The sequence below is a fragment of the Echiichthys vipera genome, assembly GCF_963691815.1.
Source record: "Echiichthys vipera genome assembly, chromosome: 4".
NCBI classification, from domain to species: domain Eukaryota; kingdom Metazoa; phylum Chordata; class Actinopteri; order Perciformes; family Trachinidae; genus Echiichthys; species Echiichthys vipera.
In genome coordinates this window covers 23669445-23688323 of record NC_139829.1, presented here as the reverse complement: position 1 = coordinate 23688323, position 18879 = coordinate 23669445, and the positions used below count along the sequence as shown (strand labels likewise).

The following is an 18879-nucleotide window of genomic DNA, read 5'->3' as shown; positions in this document are numbered from 1 at the left end:
TTGATATTTTATATATATATATATATATATATATATATATATATATATATATACACTGTTTTATATTCTGTTTTTACAAATATATATTGTCTGTATAATATTGTTATTGTTAAATATGTTGTTTGTATAGCTGGAGTTTGAAATGAAAACAATTTCCCCCTAGGATTGTTAAAGTATTTCTGATTCTGATTCTGAACATGATTTGCCATGCATATTGAGTCCTGTTTCGGGTTAAGTGAACAAGGCAGAATTAAAATCCCAATTTGCCTGTGTCAATGTTTTGATTTCGAGCAGGCTTTACCTGTAACGCTGATATCAAAGTTGATACTGGAATATAGTGCCCATCCTGCAGTGATTTGCCATTAGATTTCATGATATATCTAGTAAAACTGGAGAGTTTTATAGTAATAGCCTTAACAGTTTGATAAGACACCTCTAGAATTGTAAATATCCCATGTTTTTATCTCTATGCCATGACATTAAATATATATATACATATATATGTGTGTGTATATATATATATATATATATATATATATATATATATATATATATATATATATATATATATATACACAGTATATAGTTAGAGCATTTTCATTTATTAAACACAACACACACACACTGACTGTAATCAAGTTCTTCAATATTTTCAGAGAGCGATTTGATTAAATATAGTAATTCTCCATAGTCTAAATAACTGTGGGCTCATAGAATAGGATGTGAATAAAGCCAGTGAGAAAACAGGTAACTCCCACTGACTGGCATGCCTTTTGGTTTAACAGAGTAAATCTTAAGCAATTCCTTCAGTAGAGATGTGACAGTAACAAGGAGCTCCTCTTCAGCTGATGTCTCCAAAGTCATTGAGCTCTGCTACCTTGCTACGGACGTGCCTGATATCCTTCTGGAGCTTCTGCTTGTCAAGGCGGGATTTGATGTCACCTATGTGCCTCAGTGACTCAATGGCATCATGGACAGACATAAACCCTGTCCAAAAGAGAAAAAGGGATGCACAGACGGTCACCATTTGAGGTGAAAAATATTCTATGAATGCTGCTGTTATATAGAAATGAGTTGGGCTTTTTGTCCGCTACATTTCTTATAACGCTCTTTAACTTGAGCTTTGTGATAGTTATTTGTGTTAGTGCCAACATTTTGTTATTTGGTATAATAACAGTAAACAAAAATCTGTTACATTTCATTTTGGTTTCAATTCATTTCTTTATGTTAACATGTATTTTGCTCTCTCTGATATGCTACTGGCTACATGGCTGTAGTTAAGAACATACTGGGCAAATGGAAACATTTTTCAATATTGATTGCATGTAGTCAGAGAAGTGATATCCAGTGACTGTGCGCTGAGGCAGTGGAATAAACTTTCTGATAAAATGATACTGTATTAAATCTCTCTCCTTCTCTTCTTGACTCCCAGCCTGTCTTGCCACGAATATTTACAACACTCATCATTTATGTATTCCATTTCTCTCCTCTATTACCATCTCCTTCCATCTTTTCATCATTTACTTAAAATAGAGCTGTGGATAGATGGCTCTTACTGAGAGCGGTGGCTGAGCGATGATTCATAGAGTTTACTCCTGCTCTCTTTTCTATCTGTCTACACTTTAATAAGCACTATATAGACAGGGCAACGTTTGACAGGGCAACGTTTGAGATCCTGTGCTAGGGCTCCTGTGAAATGAGCCAGTGACCCAATTGAAACAGTCATGTGGATGGATGTCAACAACAGCTTGATGCATATTCTCCCATGGCTTGTCCTACTATAGGATTTATTAGTTTTGAGGTATCTACATGAGACAGCTGTAGCTCACATTCAAATGATTTAATCTGGTAAAAAAAAAAACCTGCTGTATTTATGACTAGAAGCCGATCAGTGTGTTGTTGGTAGTTTTCTTTGGCATAAAGAGAGAGGGAGTCTTGACCATGTCTCTAGAAACATTTTTTCGATATGATGTAATACTACATGTTTGATTTGTCTTGTCATATTGAAAATCTATATATATTTCAGACAGTTATGTTGTATATATAAATGTACCACTTATATATATATTAGTGTAGTCAGGTCATGTCAATTTAAGAACTTTCTCTCTATGTCTGACTCTTTTGTGAAGCTTTTCTGCATTTGCATTTTTTTTCCTTGACGTATACAAGGTACATAAGTGTAGTATGTGTGTGTTTAGTCACTGATGACAGCAAGTTACAGACAGTGATCACCTACCTTTGTGGTATTCTTGTTTGAGCAGCTGCAGCTCCTGATGAAGGCCGCTCTCCACTGTGGTCATTCTTTTACTAAGTTTGGTTTCAAAACCTTTCAGCTGATCGCCCTGACTGCGGATGGCCTGATCCCGCTCAGTCTCAAGCTGCTCCACACGGGCCTCCAGGGCACGTAGCTGGACAGCTGCCTCCACCTCAGAGCACACACATAAAAACTAAAACTTAGAGCACTTGGAGCACGGACAGTTTTTAACCAAGACTTTTACTTTTGATATATTACTGTAAACATCTAATTATAGCACGTCTCATGGCTAATTTAATAATAACAGTACTTAAAAATGTCTCAGGTGGCACCTTGAACAACTGACCCGTACAAAACGCTCCCTTTAACTCTGCAGCTTTATCACCCTCTGTTCTACTTGATCATCATTTTTCAAATTGAAATACTTTTTTTTCCTGACTCATATCTCAAAAAGTGTGAACCCCTCACATTTGACCTTAAAGACAAAGGAGACCAAATGTACAGCCATAATTTATTCCGAATAGGGCCTCCTATTACTTGAATGTTGTTATTGCAAACATAAGCTGTGGATCAAACTGACGGTACCGTTTTGTTCTGCAGTTGTTCTGCCTGAGTCTGGGCTAAGCTTTTGAGCTGTTGTTCTGTCCACTTCCTCAGCAAATGTGTCTGCTCCTTGGCTTCCTTCAGTTCACCCAACATCCTGCAGAGCCATCAAGAATAGAAAGGAAAGAAAAGAAATGTAGTAGGCTTTACTTGCAGTCACAAGTTAGTAACATATGACAGTTATGAGGTTACTGATTATATTTCTTTGTTTCAAACTAGACACTGAAAACACCATTAGTAGATTGGATCATAAATGTCTAAAAAATACTAGCAAATACCTGGAAACCGGACCAATGCTTGTTGTAAATTCAGGCCCATACATCTTCTACTTGGCACTACATGGCGCTTGGCATTGGAATAAGAATTTGTTTCCATAACCATTACTTTATTGGCACCTCTGAAATGTATGCTGGAGTGAAAACAGATGCAAGATGCTTTGTGTTCAGTTGTTCGAAGCTGTTTAAAAGTCTGTGTTCAGAATCGTGTTCACTCTTTGGTAATTAGAGGTGAGACTTCCTCAGCAACAGCGCTTCTTTTTTTGGGTTACTTGATGCCATCCTCAGCAGGCAGAACACGTGGTTGAGTGTTGCTGCTATTTGTGACACACAAACTTAGGCAGGCTGTGGTGTCCTCACTGCACACACATCTCATTCCCCCCTCCTTTCCAGCCGCTCAGCCTGTGCTCGTGCTTAACTGCGCATGGAGCGGGGGTAGATAACCTGGAGCTCTATTAATTCAGTGCCCAAACAACCTACAAAAACAATCTTATTCACTTTCTTAGAAACCAATTACTCAATTTTGTTTTAATTATAAAACTCGGAAAGGAACAGCTGACTACCCATCTGCACACATACAAACATAAGCATTTGCAGATTGATTCAAACACCATATGATAAGTAGTAATAATAATATTTTGTTTCTTTTGATATTTAGTCACTATTATTAAGATCTTAAATAAAGAGTTGGATACTTTGATTTCTAAAAAAAAAAAGCTTAGCTCAAAAATGTGAAGTGTGGTTGAATGATGCTGAATGAAGACTTGAGAAACGCTTGATGTGGATTTTACAGCCTATTTGTAGCTCTGAACAATGTTTGTTTGATAGAGCAAAACAAATTTCCCTCACCCTGAAATATTGGACTGGGTTGCCATTTATATAACCGTACGTAGCGCAGATTACTCACATGGGTCAACAATGTTAAAATGTCTCAGATGAAAGCTGCAACCTTATGCTGAGTGAAATATTGTGTTGGCAGTATTGTGCCATAGTACACAATGCGCCATGTCTCATGCAAAGTTTCTATTACATATAAAACATATTGGCACTTCACTTCAATTGACCTTTTTTTCTCCAATTCCTCTGATTTAAGGGATTCTTCCTAAATGAGAAAATCAATGAGGCAAATGCCAGGACTTTATTTATGTGTCTGACTGCAAAACAAATTAGACTCCTGTTACACATTCATTTACCTCTTCAGATCTGCTGACTGGCTAATCTGGCTAATGTTGACAGTTGGCACGTTAGATGAGTTTTTAGAAGCTTGTTTATCATTTTCCTATTGTAAGAGGATCAGTGAGTGTGCATCCTCCATTTAATTGCTGTTGTGTTCTGTTTGATTATTTTGTCAGTAGCCCTTGTACTGTGAGCAGTACTGTGGGTGGCTGTTTTTTTCCGAGTGTATGTTGTCTAGGCAATAGGCATCTTCTGTGTAGGATTTTGAAATTGTTTTCAGATGTCTTGTTCCAGGTTTTAAGGCCCTAAATACTGTATCTTCTAACAAGAGTGACCAGTAGGTGCGACTCAGTGTATCTAGCTATAAATTAGGTAGAACCCTCTGAAATCAGCTGTGTTTGCTTCATAATGACTTAGCATCACAACAAACCTGGCAGGTTAAGTTCAGAGAGTGAATAACCAAAGAGCACCCTGGATGGGGTGATGGAAGAAATAATAATGGTGTTTTTAGTTTTTGTCATTATTCTACCTGGCTCAGAAACACAGATGGTGTTGCCTTTTATCTATTTTTATCTGTTGTTCTTTTGGTTCCAACATGATCAGTGGCCTGGTTTCCATTGGGCTACAGATCTACAACATTACTAAATAGAACATATTCATCATTCATGTCTTTCTCTTTCAGTTTTCAGTATGTTAAAAGTGTGATTCATTTTGCATGTTGCTGCAGAGCATATTGCTGAGTTTATGAGATTGATTAATAAATCAACTTAACTAAGATATTTTCTCTGCCTCTGGCATCAATAGTTTGAGATGGCCATGGCTCTGAAATGCCTAGCTGCAGAGAGTTTGGACTGAGTGGGGATATTATTAAAGCAAATTAGTAACTCATAGATTATTATTTATGATGTGGGTCTCTGAGCAGAACGAAAAGGGAGACATAAAGAATAATTCACCTGAGGAGTGCTGCTCAAAGGCAAATTAGCCAAGAAATTGGCCATATTTTTCAGTCATAAGCGACACACTAAATACAAAATAGTCTTCAAGAAGTCTTCAGATGTAGGCTGAAGAAAGTATGGAATGAGAAAAAACATAGCAAGCTAATCTTTACAAAAGTCCACAGACATATATAATTGTAATTCTCCTGTAAACCAATCTTTTCATGTACATATTGCAGTTACATTAAAACTTTGCAGTGTTGTGTGTTTAGCAGTAGCACAATTCCCCCCCAAAACATATATCAGTCTGATATTATCAGAAGAATCAGTGTACAACAAATGTAGCTTAGCGGAAGTTCAGACAGGAAGACTGTCCCCCCTCATCCTATCTCACATCTCTCTTGCTGTCACGCTTCTTTCAGAGACATTAACAGTCAGCTAATTGGGGATGGGGTCATCACTTCTCTCTAACCTATCAGGGATCTCCTTGTTGTCCTCAGTCAATCAGGCTGTAGCTGTCAAAGTTTTAAAGTGGTCTCTCTCTTTGCTGTCATTCCAGGCGTCAGGCGATGGCAAACAGCCACCTCCACCCCATTCATCTCCATGTCTTTAGCAGCATCATGTGGACTCCTTCTCCACTGCATCCATCCCAGTCATCTCCTCTTTACCACCACCAGTGTCTAGACTCCATTGGGGGGGGTATCCTGTTCTACCCTCGGCTTCACTACCCCTTTAACATGAAGTCTCAATGGAGTCTAATAGCCAAAGACTGTCATTCAATCATGTTATTCATGTGATGCATTGTTAAATAAATTCTTACTTTCACATCTAAAACGTAATCATTAAGTCTTCCTGATTGAAATGGTTATCACCACAAGATAAGACATGTTGCTGTAGAGTATCAGTTGTGAGCCATTTTTGCTGTCTTTTTTGTTTTTTACTCCTAATCACTGGTTGCTATGTTGCTGTTAATGTACAGGGGCACCACTGTGCACCAAGGTCAGTCCATGAGAAGAAACAAAAGAAGAAATTAAAATGAATCTGACTAAATGTCTTAGTATTACAAGTGATCAAGGTCTTTTGGGTTATGCTTTCACTTATTATTTAATGACCTTACCTGGCTTCTAGTAGTTTAACTTGTGTATGCAGATCCGATATGGAGTTTCTTTGGCCATGGGAATGCTCTGACAATGAGGCCTCCAGCTTCCGTAGGTCGTGGTAAAACTGGGGGGAAAAAAGCACACGCTGTTAAGTGACATTGAAGCACCTTGTGGTGCCTGCTCCATGATCTGACATTTACCCTCTGCGGTTTTTGCTGAGTCGAGCTGATTGAGCTACTGCACCACTCCTGTGGCCAGTCAGGACTGGGAGTAACAGCGGTGACCCACTTTCACTGCATTTTCAATTATCTTTATGGTACATGCTTGACCACTGCTCCACAGCTAATGTGCTGCCATCACAGTGATTTACCTCTATGCCACTAACAAAACTGAGTGCAGGCTCACTGCGATTGTGTGTTGAGGGCAGTTGGGCTCAGCTTTGGATGTAGCAGGGCTCAACACTTTTAAAAGTGGTTGCCCGGCAACAAGACATTGGCTTTTAGTTGCCCAAACTGAAAACATGGTCGCCATTTTCAGTCACCTTATATTTTGAGTAATTAAGATACTATGTTGCTTTTTTTGTTACTACGCTTTATTAGAGTATAACTGCACAAAAGAAATCGTAGACAGAGTGTGAATCTGTTAACGTGTCCACCTTCACTTCCTGGTATACACAATAATTCAGTCCAGCTCAAAGATGCCAGGATACTTCATCTCGCAAGACTTTACACTTTCATTCAGATTCACATTGCTCTGTCAGATGAATCATTTAAATGAATGTAATCTCCTTATATGCCTAAATAAATTCACAACGGAGAGCACTATTCCTTACTTAGGCTCAACACTGGTGTGCGAGAGTGTGCATGTTAAGACAGAGGAGAGGTAAGGATTATGTTTGGGTTTGTAGACTCTGCTACTTAGTTCAATACGGCTTAATTTAAGAAACATGAGAACAAGAGTAAGAGTCTTAAGTCACAAAGCCACATCTTTAAAGCTGAAGTCATACTTTTCTTCTTCATATTTGCTGAAATTGTCACTATATCCTGACAGCACTATGACGCGGACGATCTGTGAAAACAATCATGTAACTCTAACTCCACCTGCTGCTCCCAGAATGCTCCTAATTACATCTGCAAGATTCCACCGCAACCAACCAAACGACCTACAAGAGCAGAGAAGTCTCCGATGTAGTTTCAATGACTGCCCGTGAACTCCAGTTAAACTGGGAAAATTGGTAGCGCTGACCAAATATGAATCAAGATTCTGTTACTGCATTGCCTATTTCACGCATAGTGTTTTCAAATAACCTATTTTAGCGTATGGCTTAGCTGTAAAATGAAAATATTTGTCAAGCCAAATCGAGCCAAATTCAGGCACCGCCCACTAATCAACCAGCTGGACTAACATTCTCAATAAAACGACAGAGGTGACGCCTGATGCTGCTTAGCTCTCCTCCCTAGCCCTGCCATGTCCAAATATGCGGCAAGTGCGGTTTCAAAGACCCAAGATGGAGACGGCCAAAATGTAAGTCTCCTGGCTTTAAAACGGTAGTCTGCAGACCAATGGGTGATGTCACGGTAGCTTCGTAACGTCCATCTCTAGTATACAGTCTATGGGTCATTGTTGGCACATTGCTATCTTGAGGCAGCAGAAACAGATTGCTTTATTGCCCAACAGAAACCTGGTCTAAAGTCAGGAGTGCAGTATTTTCCTGCCATTTAAATGGAATATTAGTCAGATAGTAACAACAGCCGGAATTTTGCATGACTGCAATATGACGGATTGCAGAATATTCCCTCTTGAGAAGTTCTTCCAAGATGTCTGAAGATGAAGATATTGGTATGTCCAGGTATGTATTAGATTTTAAAGACTATTAGTGTTTAGATGCTTTGTACATAATGTGGACTTAACTTTCTTCTGCCAAACCCTCTCACCTTGACTTCCAGCTCTTTGAGTCGTACGTCCACGGCTGACCGGAGCTGTGCCACCTCCCGCTGCAGTATAATCCCATGCTGCTCCCCAGAATTCATGTCAGCGCTCAGCTTGCTGATGCTGGTGTCACACCTGACATAATAGGTTGGGAAGCAGAGAGGGAGCGTTGAATGAGAATAGTGGGGTGGGAGGGAGTTGGGGAGAGATGTGAAGTCAGTGAGATGAGCCAAAGGCTGGAGAAAAACAGTTTAGCTCTATTCTGAAGCACACACATTTCAGATGGTAGACAAACAAGACAAATGCACTTATCAATAATGGGAGCCAGAAGAAGGCGCTGCTGAATCTTAAGCAATGATTGTTTATCCATTTAATGCTGAATTAACCCATTTGAATATCCCAGTGGAAACATCTCTATCTGTTGATGAATTACTGATAACATCACAGGCAAAACATGACAACAAATTATTAGGTAAAATAGTTTAATAAGTGTATCACCAAACACATTCAGCAGATCGTGGAAAAGTATGTTACCGCCTCTCACATTAAACACCCCGCCTCTAACATAGTGCCTGTTCACTTTATGTAATAAGCATGAACTGTGCTAACCCTTATTATCAGAATTGCAATATAGTTCTCTTCCTTCCTGTGCTTAATTTAAGAGGCCATCACTGAGACAGCAAGTACTCTCTCTCTCTCTCTCTCCAGGGTTACTGTGTGTGTGCTTGTCAATGTAATATTTGTAATAAAATATGATGTAAGCTCAACAACCAAAGCCAGCAGCTAATTAAGGAGATGCCCAGTGTAAAATAAGGGTTTCCCTGTAGACTACTACAGCACTTTCATAAAGGGCTGCACAGCACAAAACAGTTTATCAAAAACCACTGGCCCTCAACTTACTTGATTATTTATGACTAATGCACAAGAAGTCATTATGCTGCATGGGTGAGGTTTTTCTACAGCCTTTATTGGACCATAAATTAGCTATTTGTTGAGTAACAGGCAATATCCTCTCTTACCACTGACCTCTTTATCACCATGGAGGAGGCAGCCCTGCTGTGAAATAAGATGTTCATTAAATCACATTCATCTTTGATAGAACCAGACCGATATATCGGTTGGCCGATATTATCAGCAGATATTGGCTTATTACAGACACCGCCATCTATTGGCATATATGATTTCTGATATGCACAGATATGAAAACCTCTTCTGCTAAACATATAATTCAGAAAACGATGATTAGGGTGATTTTAGAAATGTTGTCATATAGCTATTATTTTTTTCTGTTTAAAAGAATTTATTGTATTTCTCACTTTAAATGATCAGCAATTGCTGATACTGATCACACAGCGGTACAGTTGGCTATTTATTTAATGATATTAAAGATATTTATTCTTTATTTAAGTGGTCACCAATTGAATGATACTGAACAAGATGTTGATTTAGATTTTTTTTTCTATTTATTCTTTATTTTATCACTGTTCATTTCTGGAATCGGTTGACAATGTGATATTGTAAAATAATGTTTAATATCCTTTAGTAAAGTGTTTTTGTAAGAGAGCAGCCTTTTGAGTAAGGTCTATTTTCATTACAGCTCAAAAATTCCCCATATTGGCCACCATATCGGTAATTGGTGAATATTTCTCAGCATGTACATTTTGGCATTAGTCTCAAAAATTAAAAATCAGTCTTGCCCGAATCCTTGATCAACTGTCTGATGAGAAATTACATTATTTCAGGTGTATTGATCAATGATTGCCATGTTTTAAAGAATTCAGCCTCGGTAGCTACACAGCAAAGACACCAGTCTTAATGCAATCCTAATGATGACAGCCTCTCTTCAGCATTCCAGTGTCAAACCTAGAAGCTTAATTCTGGTGAGAACAAAATAAATAATGTGTGCGTGTTTCTGTGGGAGTGTCAGAGGCAATGTCGTGATGGATTGGAAGTTATGAGACTGTGAAGAGCTGCCAGACAAGATACAGGCTATAATTTCTCTTCATTAGAGGAAGAGGAAAACAAGTAGGAGTATGGCAAAGAAAAGCTAATCAGTCAAATCTCTTGTGCATCAAATCTAGGGCTAAACAACAATCCCTCCAAGTAAGGCTTTAGAGGAAAGTTTCAATGTGCTAGCACTCAGGGATCATTACATTGCTGCATTTGTTAACACTGAGCAGTTACTTTGTACCTCAGTGTTTGCAGACATTATTTGACCCAGTGTGCATACCTGGCTACTCGTCCTCTCAGGTCTCCAATGCCAGCCATGTTCTTCTGATCCAGTCTTTGAACAGCCATTGTGGTCACAGAAGTGATGGAGTCCCGCTGGTTGATTTGTCTCTCCAACGCCTGCTCAGAAAGAGAGAGCATATACTGTATATGTCTCATTCATATTAAAGGACGTTTAATGTGATTATTCCCCTTCTGTCCCTTTTTTAAAGTTGTCAAAATAACCATTGTGGGTCAAACTACAATTTTGCCTTTGCTGTGAAAGCCCTAAATTTCCTCACCACTTTTGCATGAATGGTCATTGTATAAAACAGGCCACTCGCATGCGTGCAGTGTCTCCAATAAACCAACATCAACGAGACAACCCCCTGGCTGATCATAAGACCAAGTAGTGACTGTGTGGTGTTCCTTTCATTTGATTAACCAGCATATTCACTTCATGACTTAGCTTATAATTTCTTCATGTGCATGTATAATTCGCTCTCAGGCATTCATGTATTATATCAAAAATGACAGCCTCTAATCATGTTAATGGCCCATTTTGGTAGGCAGTAATGAAGTGGCGTACTTCATTTTTGTGCTCTGTGTGTGTAGGGCGGTTATCAAACCGTGGCATGATGTTCTATTCTGTCAAAGATGACTCCAAACAACCTCTCATTTGTTTCATGATTCATATTTCAATGGACTTTCCAGTTCTGAGGTTAGCGCGTAACTTGGCAGTATTTATTTAACCACATACGGTGTACATCATTAGGTTTTTGCTTATAGAGACAAAATGTCCACGAACTGATGTTGATGAGGAAGCAGGAAGACTTTGCTCAGGCGTTGCACCATTCTATCAGGTGTAATCAAATCAGCTGTGAGTTTGCAGGCGTGTGTGTGTGTTGCACATCAAAAGACTGGAGAGGAGAGGAGAGCAGATGAAAGAAGGAGCAGGAAACCAGAAAAATAATGAGAAAAGGGAATCCACACACATGGACAATGACTTTATTTGCATAATGAGGAGCTATTTCTGTCCAAAAAGGACACATGACAACAATACATCAATTAAGCAAATTAGCAAATTTCAATTGAACAACACTAACATCCACCAGATTCCCACTTGTATACCTGTATGTCCATGCTAAGCTGCTTAACGATGCGTGTGATGGTCAGAATGTGATTCTCCAGCAGCTTGCGAGACAGTGCCTCTTTCTGAATGGAGCCTTGGGTGGAGTGCAGACCTGCTGTCACCTCCTCTTTGATCCTGAAAGCCTGTTCTAGCAGCACAGCCAGTGTCCTCTCCTGATTACTCATACTGCCCTCCAAGACATCAGGCCTTAAACGGGAAATACACAGAAACAAAGAAAACAAGCTTTGAGTTTTAAAAGTTTTGATTAGAAACTCTTTGTTATTGATTCTCTCTCGCCCTGGAATGCATTCAGGAAAAAAACATGTATATCATTTTACAGTATAAATCAATGAAGCACTCATATTCATCCACCCAGGGGAATAATGAAGATGGAATGAGAATGCACTGGTTTTCATACCCTCAGGTCATCCTCACACCTCTTGACTTCATGTCCCTTTGCGTGCTGTGTCAACCTGTCTGACGCTACTGTGGATTAAGGATTAATTTGATCAATGTGATTCACAGCGATTTTAGAAAGGTCACTGGTGGTTTCTAAATGTATTCCCATCCCATCAGTGAGACTAACTATAACTTGTCTCTCGCAGATTGATTTTAGAATCGAATTAGTGACCCACAGGAACTAAGGAAGGTGAAAAGTATGAAGGTACTGTATTATTTTTGAGGGTAATAGATAGAAATATCAAATAGAGCAATTCAATAAGAGAAGGTACCTGGTGGAGCTCTGATAGGGCTGTAACTTTGACCCGCGTGACATTTTTCTCATCTAAAAAGAAATACACATATTACATAATGTGGTGACAGTAGCTTTCACTCAAATATGTTTCTAATCTGCTTTGTTTGCCTTACTGCTGTAAAATGTATTGTGTGTATTCTTTGGTTAAAATCAATAGAATAAACATTTTGTAGTCCTCTAGGCACAATAAAACGCGTATAATGCAATAATATGTTCTTTTTGTAGAACGATACATTAGGGATGAATTTTCATAATGAATGTATAAATTTCAGAATACTCACAGGCCTGTGCTTTTCTTCAGCTGCCTCTTAAGTTTGTGTGTTTGTGTTGTCCCTTGGTAACTGTGGTCTCCTTGAGGGGGGTGTGCCTGCCTGCCAGTATGATTTTTGATGTATTGTATAGCAGCTTAACTCAGCAAACCAGAACATCGAGTGTGAACATTATTTGTACTTGTAAACTCTAAAGAAATGGCATATCAGTCCACAAACAACAACACAATTATCAAGGCGGTGGCTCTCAAACCATCGCTAAGTCAAAAGGCAACTGCATTTGTTTGTCAAAGGGAACTAAAGAGTCTAGCTGCCTTTGAGTTAAGTCTTCTAGATATTCTATGACCTGGATAGTTGCCTACTTTATAGATAAATAAATACATAAGAGGGTTTTGTTTTGTAATGTAATGGTGACTTCACTGTTATCACTTTTCTCTGATCTATAATAAGATGTTAAAAAAATGTTTTTCTTCCAACATTTGGCCTTCTATTTAGTATTTTTTGTACATGGTACTCCCTTTCACTGATATAAGTAAGTAAATACCATAAAAGCTTTCAGTAATTACGGGTCTGTTGCTTTTTTCCATTATATTTATGTTATTTCTGTTATAAGTACAACAGTCAATTCACATTCAAATCAATATCAAACAAAACCCTTTTGCTCATAATTGGTTCTATCCTACTGTATGTAGGTCATGGTAGCCATACTAAAAACTATTATAAATGTGTTTTTGGAGTTCAGCATTGACTTAAATCACTCATTGACCAGGACTAAGAGATTCCCATGGCTGAAGCCGGTTGAGGCTTGGAAACAGAATATGTAATAATTCATATTTGAACTGAGCGCAGACAGTGAAGAAATATTGTCCAAATCAGCTCTCCATCCACGTCCTCTGCTGTTTCATTGCACACAATATAACTAGCTAGCTATCAGTTGGCCATTTATCTTTTCTCTGAATGAATGAATTATGAGAGCCATGACTCAACACAGTGAAAATGGCCTCATTTTGTTTCATTTAACCAAGACCTGACCTACATTATCATACAGCATGACTTAAGTTGTTTGAGTAATGCCATTGAATTACATGCAGTTGCAGTCAGTGGAAATTATCCTGCTTTTCTGCAGGTGTATGTGCACACTGTACAGCCGCACACGCACACACTCACTGTGGAATAGTCTCTTATCAACAGGACCAGGATCATTAAGAGGAAAGGCCTGCTCACTGCAGTCTCATCAGTTATCCAGAAAAGCCGATGGTAGCTGAAAGGAATTTTTTTGGCTCACATGCTCGGATCTCCATTTACTTAACTGAGAGAGCCTTGCAGGGCAGTCTACTGTGTTGCTGCCTGCCAGTGCCCCCCTGGTTGTAATTAAAGTGTTTTGTAGGATGGGTGAGCAAGCAATAGCAAAACTTGTTATTGGATTCTCATCTCTTGATCTCCTGATTACTCATGGGCGCGTCAATATGTCAGAAAAAAAACCCAGAAAGTACAAGAGCTATTCTTCTACAGAGATTAATGTTGCCATGAATGCCCGCACCTGAAGGTTGATTATCATTATCACATTATGGGTCTAGGCCAACAGAAGGTAGTATCAGCACCACTCACTCATGCCTTCAGCATCATCCCTCCTACAAGTGATACCAAGGTCATATCAGCAAAAGTGTCTTGCATAAATAAATGTCAATGCAAGCAGCATACAAGGCGACTTCCACTCTAAGTTCCTCTCTGTGTAGTGGGATGAAGTGCATCCAGTTATCAAATTCCCAAAGAAGTACATTTTCAGCAGCCAAGTTTGTAGATAAAAAGGTCTTTAAGTGATCTCTTCTGTGTGTAAGCACAGTGAGTTAATTATTGTTTCGGTGTGTTTGTTTACCTACTGTAGCAGTGGGCACAGTGTTCACCTAGGGGATGAAACAGGCCAGCACTGAAACAAGGGCCAGAGGGGAAGAAGTAATGAGTTATTAGATGCACAGCAGCAGCAGCAGCAGCAGCAGCAGCAGCAGCAGCAGCAGCATATAAAAAGAGAAGAGTCTGTTCAGAGCTGCCTGCTCGTTGCATGTGGGTGATAACATTCACTGATGTCTGACTAGTTTAACAGGGAGAACATATCCGGACACGTCCATAGTGCAAGAACAGCCACATGGTGCAAAAGAGAACTCTTTAAAACCTCTACGGTTATGGACTCTGTGTATTTACCAAGGTCACTGCTTTTGAAGATTGGATATAGAGGCTGGAAAATCACAAACTACAAAGAGATAACCTCAGATGGGGGTGACAGAATCCTCAGTTGAATTGTAAACATCTCCACAGGCATTGTTATGCAATCACCAGCATACAGATTATCCAGTCAAGTGACATGCTGGCCAGAGGGAGGCGTGGTGCAGCCTTTATTTGAATATAACAATTGATGGGGAAGTTTGACTAAACCCTTGTAAAGCACAGTGAACGGAGCAGGGACGCCAACATCATCAACAACCAAGCTGAGCATTACCAAGCATTTTTAGGTAGTCTTGGGGAAGTCTCTGCATGTGCTCCAACTTCACCACTGAGCTGAGATCAGTCTTCAATATATGAGGCTATATTGCTTGCTTCCTAGCACGCGTGCTGTACAGTGTGTGACATAACATTTATAGTGCTGCCTACACAGGCATCCTACAAGGTTCATTGGGAGACTAACACCCCCATCACCATCACACGCTGTGCGTCTCCTTCTTGGCGCTCTAAACCTGATCATCAGTGGAAGTGCTCCCGAGCGGCAGCAGTTTTACTGTGACACCCTTTCACTATTCACTGTGTGCTCAGGCTGGCTGGCTGCTGCACAGGCACCATGGAGCAGAAATCACCTAAGGACGAGAGCACTACCAAAGGACAAGAGTCTCTGTCCTACCAGCGGAGAATTTGGAAGAATTTCCAGGAGAAAACTAAGCCTTGGCTCAGTCCTAGATCGGAGCGTCGGGCTGCCGGGGGCGCCGAGGGCAGCAAAAAGGAATCGGGGTTATGGATGTTTAAGAGGAAAAAGAAACAGTTGGACCGTGTTTTTTCGTCGTCTCAGCCGAATCTGTGCAGCTCTCCGCCGGCGCCGTTTGACGGAGATAAGATGTCCCGTGGAAGGGACGCGGTCCCCGGCACCAGCAGCGACGGCCAGCCTATACATCCCCTCGGCGCAGCTGCTGGAGCCACGGGGAGCAAACCCGAGCTCACGGTGCACGGCAGCCCTAAACTATCCCAGCTGATCATGTACCAGCAGAAGAGCTCCTCTCTCGGCTCGGCGTGCTTTGAGAAACTGGTGGTGGAACCGGCCGCGGTGGTAGGAGAGGAGGAGCAGCTGCGTAAAAACGCAAGTGATTCTGTGAGTAAAGACGCATGTGGAAAAACACGCATCCGGCAGTTGATCTATTTCTGTCAATTAAAGCTATTGTAAAAATGTATATTCATAAGGAGGCGAGTTGGGCAACATTGCCCTAGAAATAAAATAGCCTAAAGGCGACAAGTTTAATGACGTTGCTGCTGCGACGGGCTCACTGTCGTATCATGTGATGCTTTGATCGATTGAGGTCCATTGCTTTCTTTACTCTGCCCTGCACCACGTCTGTATGGGACATACTACAACCAATGCCAATTAATGCCTATGTGATCATCGCCAACCACACAGTTACTATATCACAAGCTGCTTCGTTTGTTATCATGTCACCATCACTGTAATACCATATTTTATCCTGGTATCTGGTTGTTTCAACCATAGACTAATAGGATTTCTACACATGGCTGCATGTTCTGATGTCAGCCTCCTTTTGCCTGCTCAGCTCGCAATCACATCCTTTTCTTCCTACAGGGATTGTCCCCTAGCTTCACAGTCCATCTGTCACAGTGTCCTTGCCAGTAGACAGGGGCTGTAAGAGGTCATGGCATGCTCAACTGTTCACAATGTGTTCTTTACATGAAAAGTGACATGTTTCCAAATGGTTATCAGGCATGCCACTAGCAGGGATGGAGATGACAGCAGGTCTATTCCCACACAAGTCAACATGCTGAATCAGGGCACCCTAGAAGAAAGGGATATGTCAGCTATAGTAGGCTAGTTGTTATGATACATTCACATAAATGGCATTCAGTTCTGAGGGAAAACTTTTAAAACTTAAAATTTTAAGTCAAATCACATGGAAAATGCTGTGAAGAGTAATAATTGGTAAAAAATCTTTAAGGTCATGTCTGGTCACAGGCCTTATCCCCTTATACAGTTCATACAGTAGGTCATGTCATTTCAGAATGGCTGTCTGATGTTCCTGCCTGTAATAGGGAAGGTTTTCGTTGCCACCGTACTCTACGGAGGAATTGTTGGGTCTATGTTTTTTCATAAATAAGTCATAGAGTGTGGTCTTTACCTAGTTTGTAAAGTGTCCTGAGATAACTTTTGTTATGATTTGGCACTAAATAAAATTGAAAGTGATGAATGAAACTGAAAGTACAGTAAGTGCATTCCATTTCAGTGGCAGCAGTTATAACAAAGCTTGTCATTTCACCATTCCTGAAGTGTTCCAGACCTGCTCTGAGCATCATCCAGATCGCTGTCTAAAAGTGATTTAGCATACAAGTGCACTTCTCCCCACTGAAGTTTGGGCCAAAAATCCCTTATACATTAAATCTCTAGGGTGGTACAGTACACTCAGCTGAAGAGGTAAAAGACAGTCACTATTAATGAATTCATTTGAAACCGATCTCTCAGCCCCATCACAGCACTTATCAGATCAGTTACACTACACATAGGGATCTCCATTTTCCAAATAAAGTCTTATCATTCAATGTGAGCCTTTAGTTATTGTTGCCATGTTTACTGCCATTGTTCATATGTTGGATTTTTTTTAAATAAATAAATAAAAGCACTGAAATAAATACTCAACCTCACAACACACAAGCAGATAATATAGCTGAAAAGATCTACAGCTGATGCATTTTTGTGCATACAAAGCTGTTGCATTTATTTGCATGAGCATTATTGACAATGAATTTAAGTTCTACCTAAACACTTAGCTCAACAAGGATTATAACTCACACACTTTTATAGTCATCCACAATTCCAGCTCAAGATAAATGTATACAACTTTGCATTACTAAAATGAAAGCATAAAGCTCCAAGCCACAATAACAATAACAAAAAATATCTGGCATTTTGATTAGGAAAGTAAATGGAAGGGATTAATGCCAAGTTCTGGATGGCATTTTATTATTGAGTCAATGGAGAAAAACAATTAGCACATTTAACTTTTGCTTGCAATGCAGGCCAGTTAAAGTTTTGATGTGTGTGTGTGTGTGTGTGTGTGTGTGTGTGTGTGTGTGTGTGTGTGTGTGTGTGTGTCTGTGTGCAATTGTATATGTGTGAAGGCTACAGTAAAACAGGACAGAGGAAAGAAAAGAAACAATGATTAGTAATCTGATATTACATTCCAGTCCCCTTTGCACACATCTTTCACTTGTCTCAATAATTTATGAATTTTGAAGCAATAGACAAAGTATGGACACAGCATTATGTCCAGATATCTATTTTTAGCCAGTTTATGCAATTTTAGAGTTATGAGTACAGTATTATGTTTCCTCATTCTGTCTCTTTAATTGTGCATGTCACATGTTTATTATCCCTCCCCGTCTCTTCTTCCATTTTTGGCTAATACGTTTAACTGGATCTACGGAGGTTTCAAAAAGTGGGTTGTTATGACCTTACTAGTCTAGTAAACTCTGTTACCTTCTCTAAAGTTTGTAGGCCTATACTGTGCATATTGGTGTGATCAGTTGGTGTCAGTTGAGCAAAGCTTTTTTTATTTCAAACTTTCTTCTCTGATGTGGTTAGCTCTCTAACCATCAGTTTCAGGCAGATATACCTCAATCATTACCCATCTGATGTCAGGTAGCCTAAAGCATTTCTTACTTACTTAATATTGACCGGGTTTATTTGATATTTTTACTCTGCCCTGATTGTGCAACAGGCTACACGGTGGCCTTTCTGTGTGGAGTTTGCATGTTCTCCCCGTGTCTGCGTGGGTTTTCTCCGGGTTCTCCAGTTTCCTCCCATAATCCAAAGACATGCATGTGTTAGGTTCATTGATGACTCTAAAATTGCCCGTAGGTGTGAATGGTTGTCTCTCTCTGTTCGTCTCTATGTGTGCCCTGCGATAGACTGGCGTCCTGTCCAGGGTGTACCCCGCCTCACGCCCGATGTCAGCTGTGATCGGCTCCAGCCCCCCCGCGA

At 39.9% G+C, this 18879-nt stretch overlaps 2 protein-coding genes across 3 annotated transcripts in view; one reads left to right on the top strand and one right to left on the bottom strand.

Moving 5' to 3' along the window:
- Nucleotides 1-841: 841 nt before the first annotated feature.
- fam81b (family with sequence similarity 81 member B) lies at nt 842-15941 on the bottom strand (the record flags this gene model as incomplete). Its single annotated transcript, XM_083912784.1, has 8 exons — nt 15880-15941; nt 11612-11819; nt 10503-10621; nt 8278-8407; nt 6361-6467; nt 2840-2954; nt 2237-2426; nt 842-987 (listed from the first exon to the last, which is right to left on the bottom strand). The coding sequence occupies exons 2-8, from the start codon at nt 11795-11797 to the stop codon at nt 842-844; spliced, it is 993 nt and encodes a 330-aa protein (XP_083768910.1). The 5' UTR covers nt 11798-11819; nt 15880-15941.
- The window catches only part of mctp1a (multiple C2 domains, transmembrane 1a), a gene marked incomplete at both ends in the record, with an annotated part of 132807 nt that continues 129393 nt past the window's right edge, over nt 15466-18879 (top strand). For both annotated transcript variants that reach the window (XM_083913066.1, XM_083913065.1), the window contains one exon: nt 15466-15987. In XM_083913066.1, coding sequence (XP_083769192.1) covers nt 15466-15987 — 522 coding nt within the window. The remainder of the gene's footprint in view (nt 15988-18879) is intronic.